This window comes from Theropithecus gelada, chromosome 15, assembly GCF_003255815.1.
Source record: "Theropithecus gelada isolate Dixy chromosome 15, Tgel_1.0, whole genome shotgun sequence".
Classification (NCBI taxonomy): Eukaryota; Metazoa; Chordata; class Mammalia; order Primates; family Cercopithecidae; genus Theropithecus; species Theropithecus gelada.
Genome location: NC_037683.1, coordinates 30,929,264 through 30,945,947, shown reverse-complemented (window position 1 = coordinate 30,945,947; position 16,684 = coordinate 30,929,264). Strand labels below are relative to the sequence as shown.

The 16,684-nt window shown below is 46.5% G+C and overlaps 1 protein-coding gene across 1 annotated transcript; it reads right to left on the bottom strand.

Annotated features, from left to right (window-relative positions):
• Positions 1 to 4,189: 4,189 nt before the first annotated feature.
• On the bottom strand, positions 4,190 to 11,990 carry C15H9orf152 (chromosome 15 C9orf152 homolog). The gene is made up of 2 exons (XM_025360240.1): positions 11,205 to 11,990; positions 4,190 to 5,306 (listed from the first exon to the last, which is right to left on the bottom strand). The coding sequence occupies exons 1-2, from the start codon at positions 11,395 to 11,397 to the stop codon at positions 4,780 to 4,782; spliced, it is 720 nt and encodes a 239-aa protein (XP_025216025.1). The 5' UTR covers positions 11,398 to 11,990; the 3' UTR covers positions 4,190 to 4,779.
• Between the last annotated feature and the right edge of the window lie 4,694 nt (positions 11,991 to 16,684).

Genomic DNA, 16,684 nt, shown 5'->3' with positions numbered 1-16,684 from the left:
CCAGCTACTCAAAAGGCTGAGGCAGGAGAATCGCTTGAACCTGGGAGGAGGCGGAGGTTGCGGTGAGCCAAGACTGCGCCACTGAGGAAAAAAAAAAAAAAAAAAAAAAAAAATTCAAAGGCCCAGGAAAGAACTTCTGGACTTAGAAAGTGGCTGGAGTTTTGTATTTTTTGTATTTTTAGTTGGGATGGGGTTATCACCATGCTGGCCAGGCTGCTCAAACTCCTGACCTCAGGTGATCCACCTACCTCAGCCTCCCAAAGTGCTGGGATTACAGGTGTGAGCCACCATACCAGGCCAGGGTTCTGCTTTCTATGACCCACCTTAGGGAAGAGGCATTCTAGTATCTATGGCTAGCCCGGGGGGAGAATGGCATTGAGAGACAGGAGGGCAGGAGAAGGTCAGAGAAAAACTTTTGCTTCTGAGGCCTTCTCTTGGGGGCACTGTTTTCTGAGCCACAATAGGGACATTCAGTGTTTGTATGGAGCTAATTCCTTCTTCTCCTCTCCATGGAATTAAACACCTGACTAAGGCCGGATGCTATGGCTCATGCCTGTAATCCCAGCTCTTTAAGAGGCTGAGACAGGTGGATCACTTGAGCTAAGGAGTTCGAGACCAGTCTGGGCAACATAATGAGACCCTGTCTCTACAAAAAATACAAACATTAGCTGGGCGTGGTGGCATGCACGGATAGTTCCAGCTACTCAGGAGGCTGAGGTGGGAGGATTGCTTGAGCCTGGGAGGTTGAGGCTGCAGTGAGTTGTGATCGCACCACTGCACTCCAGCCTGGGTAACAGAGTGAAACTCTGTCTCAAAAAAAAAAAGAAAAAAGAAAAAAAACCACACATACACACACACCCCACCTGACTATTCTTCTCAAAGCCAAAGGGGAAAGAGGGAGGGCAAAGAACATTTCTTTTTTTTGTTGAGACAGAGTCTCGCTCTGTCACCCAGGCTGGAGTGCAGTGGCAGGATCTTGACTCACCACAACCTCCGCCTCCCGGGTTCAAGTGATTCTCCTCGCTTTAGCCTCCTGAGTAGCTGGGATTACAGGCACAAGCAACTAAGCCCGGCTAATTTTTGTATTTTTGGTAGAGACAGGGTTTCACCATATTGGTCAGGCTGGTCTCGAACTCCTAACCTCAGGTGATCCACCTGCCTTGGCCCCCCGAAGTGCTGGGATTGCAGGCATGAGCCACTGCACCCAGCAGAACCTTTCTTTTAAAGATGGTACTGTTGGCCTGGAGAGGTGGCTCACACCTGTAATCCCAGGATTTTGGGAGGCCAAGGCAGGTGGATCACCTGAGGTCAGGAGTTCGAGACCAGCCTGACCAACATGGCAAAACTCTGTCTCTACTGAAAATATGAAAAGTAGCTGGGCATGGTGGCGTGCACCTGTAATCCCAGTCACTCGGGTGGCTGGGGCAGGAGAATCGCTTGAACCCAGGAGTCGGAGGTTGCAGTGAGCCACGGTAGTGCCATTGCACTCCGGCCTTGGGGACAAGAGCAAAACTCCACCTCAAAAATAAATAAATAAATAAAGTAGTGTCGCAAGAATGAAGACTGACACATTATCCTCCCACTAGATGACTGGTCAGGAGAAAGGAGAGACTTCAGTGGAAACAGAAGAGTATAGAATGGCCAGAAAGAGAAGGTGCAGGGATGATCACCTCGCACAGGTGCAGAACATGCCTGCTGCCTATGAGTCTACAGGCTGAGCTGGGCTAGCAGAGGTAGATGAACTTGGGGCAAAGGGTAAAAAGAATGGTCTCCTGATGCAATGGGGTGGAGGCAGCTTGACCAGGCATAACCATCTTCCCAAGGGACCCCCGCCTCCAAGCTAGCGGGCTGCTTGGGATGAGTCCCTCCTCAGCAGGAGCCCATTGGGGCCACCACGTATCCATACCAAACCTATAGATGACAAGCCAGGCCAGCGTAAATGGCCAAGGGAAGAGACCAAAACTACGCCGTGGCCAGTCACGTAAAGGGCTATCTGTGCTTCTTCTCTATCCTTCCTACCCTCTTGTCAAAAATCTGTGTAAACAGAGAAAGAAGAATGTGGGAATGAGCCGCTCCCTCCAGCCTTAAAGGCATCAGTCAAGGCTGTGCTGGGAGGAGGTGGAGCTTGGTAGACTCTGACTTGACTATGAGATGAACTTTGACATTTGAACGGTTCCAAGTTTTACCAACTGAAATGAATGGCTTCAATGTCAGGGAGTGACTGAAAAGTTAGGGAATCCAACTGAGATAGTGTGAGGGCAACCTATCCCCTAGTGAGGAAGAAGCTGTTAGACCCAGCTGAATTGGTAGCTGTTCTTGGAAAAAACCTTTTCTGTTTCTAGCTTAGGGAAAACGTCTGTCCTCCACGTTCCTCACTACCCCAGGGAAGATTATCTCCTTCACTTAAACTGGTAAATCTGTGGCTCTGAGATTTGGCTCTGAAATCTCTGACTTTAATTCATCTAATAAAGGTCACACCTCTGCCAACAGCAGTGCCCAGACTGGAGCCTGATCAGTCCTCCTCCTACTAGGGGAGACTGAAGCATGGTGCGTACCAGGCAGCCACATGGGGAGTCCTCACTGGGAAATGGAAGCCTGGGGGAACCCTAGGTAAAGGTGGCCTGCCTGATGCAGGACTTACAATGTGAGCTGGTTTTTTTCTACCTTGGGAAGAGAAGAGGAAAACCTTCTTTTGCTAATGTTATTGGTGGAGACCATCCCAGGTTCTTGGCATTTTGAACAAAGACTTGACCAGCTGGTGGCTGTGTGGCCTAAAGGATAAGGCATCTGACTTTGGATCAGAAGATTGCAGGTTTGAGCCACTGCCGTGGTCATGGAGGGGTTATTTTTACCTTTTGCTGGGCGTGGTGTCTCATGCCTGTAAATCCCAGCGCTTTGGGAGGCCGAGGAGGGCTGATCGAGGCCAGGAGTTCGAGGTTGGGAGTTCGAGGCCAGCCTGGCCAACATGGAGAAATTCCATCTCCACTAAAAATACAAATTAGCCGAGCATGGTGGCGCATGCCTATAATCCCAGCTACACAGGAGGCTGAGGCAGGAGAAAAAAAAAAAAAAAAAGATGTAATTATTGGCCGGGTGCGGTGGCTCTCACCTGTAATCCCAGCGCTTTCAGAGGCGAAGGCAGGCAGATCACCCGAGGGAGGTCAAGAGTCTGAGACCAGCCTGGCCAACATGGTGAAACCCTGTTTCTACTAAAAATACAAAAAATTAGCTGGGGTAGTGGTGCATGCCCGTAATCCCAGCTACTCGGGAGGCTGAGGCAAGAGAATGGCTTGAACCCGAGAGGCAGAGTTTGCAGTGAGCCGAGATTGCACCACTGCACTCTATCCTGGGCAACAGAGCAAGACTCCATCTCCAAAAACAGGAAACAAAAGCAAACCTACAGAAAGATACATTACTTGTGGGATACTTCTTTAAAAACAAAAACAAAGGACAAAATTTTTTGAGAAAATTTCCTTTTTTATTCGAATATTTTAAAAACAACTGAATTGTATTAATTATTCACAAAAGGAATGACAATCCCCAAATTGGAGTGGATTTCTGGGTAGTTCAAGGAGGCACCTACATGTTTTTGACAGGTAATGACACTGCTAGTTAACAACTCTGGATGTAGATGGGCAAGACTGGATGGCCATGGGGAGAAAAGAAAGGTGGGGGGTGAAACTTTACAGAGAAAGCACCTGAGATGAAGGATAGGCAGCTTAGGTGTGTTTAAATAGCATTACTAAAGCTAAACATTAATCAGGAAGGACAAGCTTTTTTTCCTATCACCCAAGTAACACCTGGTTTGCTTTGTCTTACGTTTAAAAATATGTATTTGATCCCAGGAAGGATCTGAGTGATCCAAGTTGGACTAAACAGGAGGCAGTCTCTAGGAAATGCATATTTTTCAAGCAGGAGAATTTCTTTGCCTCTTTTTGTTCAGGATCCCATCATTATATATCTTCAATTAGTGGCAGTTTTTAATAAGAAATTAACTTGCAGAGAGAGAGAGAAATAGACAGGAAGGAAAGAAGGAAGGAAGGAACGGAGGGAGAGACAGAAGGAGGGAGGGAGAGAAGGAAGGAAGGAGATAAATCTGTGATGATGTTGGAATGTACATGTCTCAGTGAGCAGTGGCAGATGATCAGCCCTTTCTAAAGACTCCTTAAAGACACAAAATGGTAGGTAGCATTGATCTGACCTTCATACAGGGTAACCATACTTTGGGAAGCCCAAATTGAAATGATGTGATCACTGCCAATGAGTGTTGTGACTTCTAAGTGAGATGGCCCCCCAGACACAGCCACCAGAAGAAGCGTCTGAATTCTCAGAGCTGGTCTTCTCCAGAATATGTGAGAAATCATCAGAAGACATTGAAAACAAGAATGCCCATGCCCATTGACCCCTGGGCATTGCTAAGGCATTCTATTGGCTAGAGTCCCTGGTTTATGTTTCAAAATTCTCCAGTTCCAAGGATGGAGCAGATGTCTTACTGGTCTTCCCCAAGGAATGGATAGCCAGGACCTCATATCAATGTCAGAATGGGGCTGCACTGACCAGTCCTCTTCATCCTAAACTGTGGGCCATTTGGCCTGGGAAGTTTCTTATTGAAGGGTAAACCCATGTTACCACTGTGAAGTTCATCTCCCACAATTCCTATAATTGGGTTAGTACAGTTCTTGCTCATAGCTAGAGACCTAGTTGTGGCTCTGCCTCATTGGTTCTTCCATGAGGCCATAGGTGGCCTCAAGATCAAGACATCTGGCAGAATAGAAAGCTTCAGGGTGAGCCATATAAGCCCAGGTTCCGGGCAGCTTGGGAGATCCTGGGAGATTTCCTCCGGGGAAATGGATAGTAAGCTGGTTTGCCAGACCTGTGTGGGTTCTTTATGGAAAGAGGACATTGAGTGCTGAATTTTAAGCCAGATTCCACTGCCTTTGTTTGGGTATTGCCCACCTGGCATGGAAGCTGGGCAGCCTCTGGGATTCCGGTTGCTTGCTGAATCATCTGATTGGCTTCAAACAAGTGTGTGTCTCCTTCAGGAGGGAGCCTTTGGTCAGATCCCACAAGCTTGCCCCTGTGATGTACTTGATGACTGGTGTCCTGGGGGAAGGTTTGAACCAAATGATGCATCTCCAGGTGCGTGTGCCACGGAGACTCGGGGGCCTGAAGACAGCCCTGGGCAGCCTCCTCCAGCCTCCCGTCTACCTTGGAATCTGCCTCTTCCAGGGACAGTGAGCTCCTTCTCTCCTTGTTAATCCAAACAGCATTGACTATCGATTCCGCAGGAGCAGGCGCGTTTCCTCCTGAAAAGAGAAAGCACCAGCAGGGTCATCACTGGAAGGGACAGGGGCATCTCTCACTTAGGGGGTCTCATTACTTTCAAGCTGAAGGAAGGCCATCCCCAGAAGGTTCCTGGTACATTGCATGTGTGTACATGTGTACATACACAGGGTCTCACTTGCATGCTCACACACATGCCCTTTCACACCTCACCCATATATATTCACACACACACAATTATTCATTCGTTCAGCACATATTTATTGAGCACTTAATGTGGCCAGGCATTATTTATTCTAGGTCTTAGGAATACAGCAATGAACATTGAGACAAAACCCATACCTTCCTGGGTGTGTCCTAGTTGAGTAGAGAGACAAAAATGCATATTTATAATGCCTGGAAAATCTCAGGCATAACAGAGGGCCAAACACTGAAGTGAAGGTGGGAACTCTGGGAGGAGATAGGGAACTAGCATTTGGGGCTAAAAGAAAGGCAAGGAGCACACATAGACTCACACACATGTGGGTTCACATATGCTCACCAGTGGAAAACATTATTCTTAACTTACGGGGTTTTGTATTCTGGGATTCTTTTGTTTTGTTTTGTTTTTCTTTGTTTGGGATGGAGTCTCACTCCATTGCCCAGGCTGGAGTGCAGTGGTGCAACCTCCGCCTCCTGGGTTCAAGCGATTCTCCTGCCTCAGCCTCCCAAGTAGCTGGGATTACAGGCACCCGCCACCCTGTCTGACTAATTTTTGTATTTTTAGTAGAGAAGTGATTTTCACCATGTTGGCCAGGCTGGTTTTGAACCCCTGGCCTCAAGTGATCTGCCCGCTTTAGCCTCCCAAAGTGTTGGGATTACAGGCGTGAGCCACTGCACTGGGCTGTGTCCTGGGATTCTGATAGTGGGTTTACAACCCAAGGCAGAAGAGGGAGGAGTTGTGTTTTGAAGCAGCTCCTTTTAGAGAACCAATCATTATCCTTCTAGTCCACAGGCACTGCTCTGGGAAGACATCTGCAGCATTTACTGCTCCTCAGAACTGGCTTTAGGTGGAAGAGGCAGACCAATGTCTCTTTTTTTTCCTTGGGGACTTTTTTTTAAACCACCTAGTGAAATATGATAGTTCATTGTTAACTCTTGGTGGCAGTGACAGGAGTTGGAATGACTGAAAGGCATTTGCCTTATAGAAAGCAGGTGTGTGACCAGTCTGGAGCTCCTCAGAGGTGTCATTTAGGTTCACTTGTCTGTCCCATCACCTGTTATCACAGAAGACCCTGGAGGTGACAATCTGCAGAGCAAGAGTGGGGAGACGATGTCGGAAGAATAAAGTCAGAAGGAAGCCCCTGAGCTCCAATTCCAGGGATCCAAAAGAAACAGAAGACCAGCTGCAGCCATCTCAGCCAACAACTACTGTCCTGTCAACATTAACTCTAGTGTGAGGCTCTCAAGATTTGTTTCGGCTTTGTAACTGCATTAGTTCCTTAGTATTATTTTCCAGCATGAAATGAAGGAAACACTTTTGTTTTGTTTTATTTTATTTTATTTTATTTTTGAGACAGAGTCTTGCTCTGTTGCCCAGGCTGAAGTGCAGTGGCGCGATCTCGGCTCACTACAACCTCCGCCCTCCGCCTCCCGGGTTCAAGCGATTCTCCTGCCTCAGCCTCCTGAGTAGCTGGGTCTACAGGTGCCCACCACCACACCTGGCTAATTTTTTTTTTTTAATTTTTATTTTTAGTAGAGACGAGGTTTCACTGTGTTAGCCAGGATGGTCTCGATCTCCTGACCTTGTGATCCACCTGCCTCAGCCTCCCAAAGTGCTTGGATTGCAGGCATGAGTCGCTGTGCCCGGCAGAAGGAAACTTTTATAAATATCCAACCTGTTATGTACTTATTTGAGAACAAGGAAGGAGGGAGACACAATGAGAGAACCTAGAAACTGGTATCCTCTCCCATCACAAGTTTAGAAGGAAAGGACTGAAGGTGGACAGTCTTGTTCAACTGTCAGTCCCAGCCTGCGGTTCAGAGGAAAGGAAAGAGAGTTTGGCTGGGAGGTACACAGGGATCCCACCCCAAAGCAGCCTCTGCTGAGAATCACCATGAGCCTTCTGTGGCAGTACCCTCCACATCTTGGGATGGTGCCTGCTCTTCACTGTACAAGAGAAAGAGAATTAGGGTAATTGCCTGAAGAGTACAGGGAAATTTTGTATCATATTTTTTATCTGTTTTGTTTTGGTTTTGGTCAGTTAGGGACTGGCGATGAAGGAAATGTACTCGTTATCTATAATACTTTCTTCATTCTTCATCCTTGATTCACTTTGCTAAGAGATACAAATTGGAGAAGGGATATTTTTGAGCCCATCCTTGATTTATCTCTTCAGTGGGGATAGAGGAAGTGGGTGGAGAGAATAGCAAAGAGAGGGGTAGGGAGACTCAGGGAGGAAAGAAGAATCAAAATTCATCTTAACTGCCTGAGACCTTTGGTGGAGCTGCTCTCATCAACCCAGAGTCAGGCAGACATGAGGTCTGGTCCTGAGTTCACCACTGACTCACTAGGAGACCCTAGGCCTCCATTTCCTCATCTATAAAATGGAGATCTTAAAAAGGGAGCTACCTTACAGGGCTGCTAGGAATGTTCAATGAAATGTAATATAAAACATCCAACCCAGATATAAGTCCCGACCCTAATCCCTTTTTCTACATAAGGCGAGTCACACAGTGTCTGACTGCGACAAAAGCATATTCCTTTTGGACATCAATCACTGGGGGTAATTGGGGTGCCACAGACTTCTGAAAGTAGCTCAAGTTCCCCTGGGAACTTACGTTGCATCAGGGAAGGCACACTGCTACTTGTAACTGAATTTCCAGAACCTGGATCCATCGCATAATGCTAAGACGGGGTGAAGAAAGCTAATTTTGGAGCCCTTCCTTTCATCGATCAGCTCCTAGAATTTCTGAGCTTCTAAATGCAAACCAATGTCTTGAGACATTGACTTCTAGCTTTCGCAGGAGCCCAATCTCAATGCTCACTCTGTCTTCCTGGGTCTCTCTGCTGCAATAGGCACTGAGGATCATGGTCCTCTAAAATCCCTCTACCAACTTGGCTTCATGACATTAATTGCTCTTGATTTTCTTCTACCACTTAAAATATGTTTAATTGTGGTAAAATATATAGAGCATAAAATGTACCATCTTAACCATTTTTAAGTGTACAGTTTAGTAGTGTTCAGTACATTCACGTTATTGTGGAGCCAATCTCCAGAACTCTTCAGCTTCCCTAACTGACACTCTATAAGCATTAAACAATAGCGCCCCACTTCCCCGTGCCCCAGCCTCTGGCAACCACCATTCTGCTTTCTTTCTGTCTCTCTATATATGACTACTCCCATTTACTCATGTAAATAGGATTATACAGTATTTGTCTTTTTGGTACTGACTGACTTTACTCAGCATAATGTCCTCAAGTTTTATCCATGTTGTAGTGTATGGCAGAATTTCTTTCCTTTTTATGGCTGAATGATATCCCTCTCCTCAAATTTTGACTGCTCTCTCCATCTTCCCTGGCTTCATTTCTTCCTCTTGTTTCTTAAATATTTGAGTATTCCAGAACTCTAACTTTCATCCCAGTTTCTTATTAATTTACACATGGATTTGCCACAATTTTATCCATGCCCATGGCTTCAGCTACCATCTATAGATGAATGACCCCAAATCTAGATCTCCAGCCCGAATGACATCCAGGCTGGATGGAAGGTCTACAGGCAACTATCTCCAATGCAGTATATTCAAAAGCAAGTTCATCTCTCTCTATTAAAAACCTTTTTCTCCTGTATTCTCAAGGACCATTCTATCCTGTTGCTAAAGTATAGGGGACAAGTATAGGTTCTTTTGCCTCCTTAGTGTCATTTTCACCTTATTTTTGTCACCTTACCCTGATTTTTCCCTGGAGAATTACCTGCTCCTTCACATTCAGTGCCAGTGTTTCCAATGGCCTTCCTACTCAGATGCATGTGACATATGTGATCTTGTCCTCAATCAGTGCATAAAGCCTTGATGAGCTTTATACATATTAATTCATTTGATTCCTGCAATAACCCTATGATTTGGGTACTACTGTTATTCCCAATTGACAGGTGAGGAAACTGAGCCCCAGAAAATTTACGTAACTTGTTTAAAGCTGCATATTAAGTAAATGGCAGAACTGGAACTCAAACTCAGGCTGTGCTCCAAGACCCAGTACGTGAGCACTCCATTATACAGTATGCTGCCTCTCACAGTTAGATAAAGAATGTGAAACTCAGCCGAGCATGGTGGCTCACGCCCAGCACCTTTGAAGGCTGAGGTGGGCGGATCACCTGAGGTCAGGAGTTCAAGACCAGCCTGGCCAACATGGCCATCAACCCCAGCTCTACTAAAAAAAATACAAAAATGAACTGGGCATGGTGGCAGGTGCCTGTAATCCAGCTACTCAGGAGGCTGAGGCAGGGATAATTGCTTGAACCTGGGAGGCACAGGTTTCAGTGAGCTGAGATTGCACCCCACTGCACTCCATCCTGGGCGACAGAGTGAGAATCTGTCTCAAAAAAAAAAAAAAAAAAAAAATGGTGGAACTGCAAACTGCTGAAAGTGCCCTGAATGACCCTGACCTAGCCGGGAGGTCAGAAGTCTTCTTGGAGAAAACCACACCTGGGCACTCCTTGCATGAACCATAATTTAGCACCTGGTAACGATGGGAAAGGGGGCACTGAGTTACCAAGAGCAGGAGAAAGGATGAGCACAGGGGATAGTGAATTCTCTGGGGGCGTGTTGAATTTGAGATGTCTTTGGATCATCCCCACTAAGCAATTAGATTTGTGAGTCTGAATTGCAGGTGTATTAAGCATGGCGTTTCCTTTTGAAGGGATTTAAATTAATAAATGTTTGTGGAATAACTGAATGAATAAACACCCTCCAGGGTGGGATAGAGCTTTAGGAACATTTCAGTTTATGCCCTGCAGAGATGGTGACTGGCTGTGCCAGTTCACTCCTGCCAGGAATGGGCAGGATCCCATTGGTTGGCAACAGCCCAGGTAATGGGAGATGGGCTCCTTCAGCTCAGAGGTGCCACTTTTGTTCCCCAAAGGCAGCACACTTCCTGCCCTAGACAGAGAGGTCCCTCTGGCCCCTGATTTTTGCCCAGTCTGTATTGGCAAAGGGCAGCCCAAAGAGTCTGCTGAACTCTACAAATAACCACAGAATCCCACAGAGCCCAGTTTTGACCTTTCAGGGCATCTTCCCTTCTCCCTCAATCTGTTCCTCTGTTAGAGGAGGAAGGGCTGGGATTTGACAAGCCCTTGGTTTCTGAGCCCTGTGCCTCTAACTTTCTCCTGGAATGAAATCTGAGTTCCCAAAGGGAGGAGGTTTCTCCCCATGAGTGGGGTAGGGGATTTCTGTGTCCGATCACACCTCCTTGCCTGATGTTTGAGGCTGGATGAGCCTGGGATGCCTCATGGGTCTCTGAGCCCTAGGCGTCTTCTGGCCCAGACAGTTCCCAGGCTGTTGGGAACGCCATGTCTTCTACCTCCAGAGTGAATTTCTCTGGTCTGTAGGAGGTGCCTTAGTTAGACCTAGCCAGGAAGCAGAGCTCCTATCACCATACCTGAGCTAGCAGGGGGGCCAAGCCTGGCTCACCAGGCTGACCAGTCTAGGAAGATCAGAACATCAGAGCAGAGGCCAGGAACAGTGCTGGCAGCCAGGTGCTTGGCTGAGGCCCCTGGCTCCCTTAGCAGATGGGACAGCTGAGCAGAGCTGCCCTGAGCCCGCCTCCCTTGCTCTTCCCCACTGGGAGGGAGGGCTGGCAAAGCCCTGGCTCTGCCTCCCTGCGGCTCTGCCACACAGTCCTCCCATGGTCAGGCTCTTCTTCCCCAGCCCCTGTCCATTCCTACCTTTCGGAAGCACCAGGAGGTGGGCCTGGGTCCTCTGCTGCCTCTTCAAGCCTTCATACTGGGCTCGCAGGAAGTGGATGCTGAGTGGGGGCCCTTTCCCAGGGGCCTGAGTTCTGGAGCCCTCAGCCATGAAGCGAGATCCAAGCTGCCAGAAGTGGGGCAGGGTTGGGCATGGGCAGGGCAACCCCTCCATCCGGATCCGGGAGAAAAGCAAACAGAGCTGAGTGGGGCAGGACCCGGGGAGGAGGAGAGAGGGAGGGGGCAATGAGGGAGAAGGAGAAGTGACGGGCAAAAGGAGGGTGGAAAGGGGAGTGGGACTGAGGAAGGAGATAGAAAAATAAGGGGGAAGGAGAAAGATGAACAAGAGGAGGAGGTAGGGAGAGGGAGATATGGGGGGGAGGAGAAAGGTGGGAGACAGGGGCAGTAAGAGAAGGAAAGGTCGGAGGAAAGAAGGGGCAGCGAAGGGGGAAAGACTGGAGGGAGGAGGTGATAGTGACAAGGGGGGATTAATGGGGTGAGAGAAGAAAGGGAGGAAGAAGGAGACAGGCAGGAGGAGGCAGGGAAAGGAGCGATGGGGAGTAGGAGACTGAGAAGTAAGGGGAGGACTGGGGGAGCAAAGAGAAAGGCAAGCTCAGCTGCTCAGAGCCCTTCAGGGAGGTCAAGAAGGTATCTTACTCCAGGTCCTTTCATTGCTTGATCCTAAAGTTTAGAATCCAATTCCCAGTGCTACGGTGAAGTCTCCCATTTCTTGACAGAGCTGGGACTGGGCCTGGGGAATGCTAAGCACCCTCTTGGCTCACACATTTTGGACTGGAACGTGGCCACTTTTCAGCAAACCTGCTGGTTGGGTTTGCAGTAGTTCAAAGAACACTCTCGGGAGCTTCACAAGGCCAGTGCTTCTGGATGTGTGCCCCGCGGTCACACCCTAAAGAAACCCAGTAGCAAAGATCTCCCCAAGATCTCACTCAGACCCCAACACACACCCCAGGTGAAAATTCAGCCCCAAAGCCAGCCATGGGACAAAACCCAGGGAAATCTTGGCCTCTGGCCAGCCCCGCCCCTTGGACATTTGGTGTAGCCTCTGCCGTCTCAGCATTTTCCAACCAAGTGGTAAGTTAGGCATCCCCTCAACCTGTGCTTGCCCGCCCCAACATTTCCACATCACTTTTGAATCCCAGACCCTCTCCCTCTTACACCAGCTTTGACCTAGCCTTGCTGCATTTGGTCAACTAAGTGCCTTTTTATCTTCTCCTATCATGGTGCTTACTGATTACCCAATTACCCAATATGTCTACAGAGGCAATGGAAACAGTAGAGCCTGAACCTACGAGACATTTTGGACATTAACCAGATACGATCTAGTTATTTGATGTGGGGGAGCAGTGGAAGATGGAGAGCAAATCTTCACTGGGTAGCATATGTTAGTTTTGCTAGGTCTGCCATAACGAAAACCCATAAACTGGATGTCTTAATCCACAAACATTATTGTCTCTTAGTTCTGGAGGTTAGAAGAGAAAGGTCAAGGTATGAGCAGGGTTGGTTTCTTCTTGGAGCTATGTGAGAGTATCTGTTCCATGCCTCTCATCTTGTTTCTGATGGTTTGCTAGCAATCTCTGGTATTCCTTGGCTTGCAAAAACATCACCTAATCTCTGCCTTTATCTTCACATGATGTTCTTCCTATGTGGGTGTCTCTGTATCCAAATTTCCCTCTTTTATAAGTACAGTAATCGCATTGGATTAGAGCTCAATCTGTCTCAAAAAATACAGAGAGAGATAGCCAAAGCCTCCTCATACCTTTTTATCGGTAGGTCGCTCTATCATGAAGGCAAGAGCAACCCATCTGTGCTGGACCAGCTGCACCTGCCACGAAATCATGGTAGTAGACATCACGGCAGTAGGCTGGCCACAATGGCTCACAACTGTAATCCCAGTACTTTGGCAGGCTGAGGTGGGTGTGTTGATTGTGCCCTGGAGTGCAGGACCAGCCTGGGCAACATGGTGAAACTGTATCTACAAAAATTAGCCAGGCATGGTGGCACATGCCTGTAGTCCAAGCTACTTGGGTGGCTGAGGTGGGATGATTGCTTGAGCCCAGAAGCTCAAGGCTGCAGTGAGCCATGATTGCACCACTGCACTTCAGTCTGGGTAACAGAGTGAGCTCCTGTCTTAGAAAAGAAAAGAAAAGAAAAGAAAAGAAAAGAAAAGAAAAGAAAAGAAAGAGAAATAATNAAAGAAAAGAAAAGAAAAGAAAAGAAAAGAAAAGAAAAGAAAAGAAAGAGAAATAATGGCAGTAGAAATTGATTTCTACTATATTTTGGCATTTACTTGTCAGCCTTTTTCTTTTAGTATTAACAGTTTTTGTCTTTTTCTATATGTGCATGTTTGTGGATATTTTGATGAGAAGTAAACTGAGGCTATCTATTTCTGATTGAATGCTTTTTAGGAGTTTAAATTCTTTCTTTTAGTTAATATAATTCCTCTTTCTTTTAAAACTCAAATCTTTAATCCCTTTGAAATTTATTTTAGTGTTGTGTTAGGTATAAGGCAAGGATCTAGGAATTTTTTTCCTCCAAATAATTGCCCAGTTGTTTCAATAGCACTTACTGAATAAACTTTCCTTTCCCTTGGACTGTGATAACAATAACAATATTACAAGAAAAAATTGGCAACTTCATCTCATCCCAGGGAGTCTTCAGAAATAAACAAGAAAAGATGATCAAGCCTGGAGTTTGTTCTGAGTGGCTGCCACTAAATGGGTGACTTTTATTATCCAGGTAGATCCTCCAGAGGAACTGGAAATAAGCTTCAAAGTTGTTCAGGGCTTGAGACGCTGGAGTAGGGATAAGATGTCTTGTTATTCTAGGGAATATTTTGTTTTTCTGTATGTATGCAAACTGTATGGAACATGAAATGTCCCATTCTGGTGAAGAGGTAAGACTGTGCATAATGTAGCATGTTGGTTCATTACAGAAACAGGAACCAGCATCCCTACAGCCCTCCCTGGAGCTTCAAGTAAAATAACTTAAACCAGAGGTCCACTCCTGTCCAAGGGATCCAGCTATTCTGTGAGACTTGAGTGGCAGCAGGTATCACTTACAACTGGGGCACTACTCCAGAGAGAATGACTCAGTCTGTAACCCTGTCCATGAAAAGGCCAGTCATTGGTGGGTAGAGATTCAGAGACTTGAAGAAGGCATCCCTTAGGGAGCTGGCTTGAGAGCAGTAGGCTGGGACAGCTCAGTATACAGTGGGGGCGAGACAGGAGTGGTGGACCCTGTTCTTGTGAAGAACTTCAGTTTGGGGTTCTTTCCACTGGAGACTCCTGAAAAACTTGAGTTACCCTGTTCTTTCACTTTTCCTCTCCCCGATATTAAGTTCACTCTGAGATTATCCCACTGCTGAAGCCTAGTGATCTAGCCTTAGAGAGTTCAAGAGGGCAAGACTGCAAGGGATGGGAGGCCTCCCTGTGCTCTCTTCTCTCTGGTTCCAATGAGGAGGGGACCTCGTCCTATGGAGTGGACTGTGATTTGCAGGTGTATGAATGACAGTGTCCACAGGAGAGCCAAGTATGACCAGGAAGGACTCAGGTTGTCAAGAAGTGCTTCAGGGCAGACAGACCCAAAAACTCAAAACTCTCAGCCTTAAGAATAAGGTAGATTCTTCTCTGAAAAAAGAGAGGCTAGGCTAGACATATGAAAACAATAGTTATAACCATTGAGCTAAAACTGCAATGGGTCAGATATGTGCTAATTACTCTATGTAAATGATCAATTTTTTCATTATGGTAACATTTGTGTAAATGAAATTGACCATTTTAACAATTTTTCAGTGTACAGTTCAGTGGCATTGCATTCATTCACAGTGCCCTGCAACAATCACCATTATTTCCATTGTTTCCATCATCACAAACAGAAAGTCTGTACCCATTAAATAATAACTGCCTACTCCCTACTTCCCTGCATCCCTGGCAATCTCTACTATACTTCCTGTCCCTGTGACTTTGGTACCCAATGTAAGTGGAATCATACAATATTTGCAATATATGTGACTGACTTATTTCACTTAGCATGTTGTCAAGGCCCATTCATGTTGTAAACATTCATCAGAACTTCATTCCTTTTTATGGCTGAATAATATTCCATTGTATGAATAGGCCACAGTTTGTTTACCCATTCATCTGTTGATGGACATTTTGGTTTTTTCCACCTTTTGGCTATTGAGAATAGTGCTGCTATGAACATTGGTATATAAGTGTGTGTTTGCGTTCCTGCTGTGAATTCTTTTGGAATAGCTGGTTTATATAATAATTCTATGTTTAGCTTTTTTGAGGAACCTGGACAAAATTAAATTTAATTTCTCATGAGCACACTGTGAGAGAAGCAACATTACTATCCTTTCTCCTTCACCTTGTACACCCAAACCATCTCTAGGCCTGGGAGATACAAGCTCTAAAAGATACCTGAAATCTGGCCGGGTGCGGTGGCTGACACCTGTTATCCCAGCACTTTGGGAGGCCAAGGTGGGCGGATTGCCTGAGGTCAGGAGTTCAAGACCAGCCTGACCAACATGGTGAAACCCAGTCTCTACTAAAAATACAAAAAATTAGCCAGACATGGTGGCAGGCACCTATAATCCCAGCTACTGGGAGGCTGAGGCTGGAGAATCACTTGAACTGGGAGGCAGAAGTTGCAAAAAAAAAAAAAAAGATACCTGAAATCCATGTATTTCTCTCCATCTCCACTGTCATCCACCTAGCCTATGCTGTCCTCATTTCTTTTTCTAAGACCACTGCAATAGCCTCTTACCTGTACCCTCCCTCCCACTTCCACACCTGTCCTCTCATCCATTGATCCATTGACCTCACAGCCGTTAGTGTTCTCCAAAAGACACAAAGCAAATCAGATCCCGTGGCTTCTCTCCCAGTTAAATCCTTCAGTGGCTTCCCAATATACTCAAACTCGCATTCGAATCCTTCTTATGGCCTAGGGGCTTGTGCCTGTCTTGGGTCTGTCTCACCTATCCAGTCTCTGTGCCAACGTTCCCCTTGCTCTCTACTTTCTAGAAAAGATTTCCTATAAGTGGGTTCCAGATATGCCTATGACTGAGACCCACAACTCCTGGGTCAGGTGTCTCCAGCCACAAATAGCTTCTGCATTTATTCCAGTGATCCATACAAATAGTGTCATTTTCTAAGTGTGCCATGATGTGAAAGAGGGGAGAAAAGTATTCTCACCGCTTTAGCCTTCTCTGAAGGAATTTCTTGAATTTCCCCAATGTCTTTCCCTCCTTGCGCTTTGGTATGTGCTGTTCTTTGTGTTCTAGAATACACCTTTACTTACTTTCACCTCAACCGTATCTTCATTATATTTCCATCCTTGGAAGCACCCACATGTCCCCTAGCTAACTTGTAAACACCTTCAGTTCTCAGCTTTAAAAAGTGGTACAATGTAAGGATTGAGAGCATGAACTATGAAGCTAG

Bases quoted from the DNA above. Each gene is read 5' to 3' on its own strand.
- C15H9orf152 (XM_025360240.1), bottom strand. From the start codon at position 11,397: ATGGAGGGGTTGCCCTGCCCATGCCCAACCCTGCCCCACTTCTGGCAG. The intron at 5,307-11,204 runs GTAGGAATGGAC...TTCTCTTTTCAG, and splicing joins CCTCCTGGTGCTTCCGAAAG to GAGGAAACGCGCCTGCTCCT.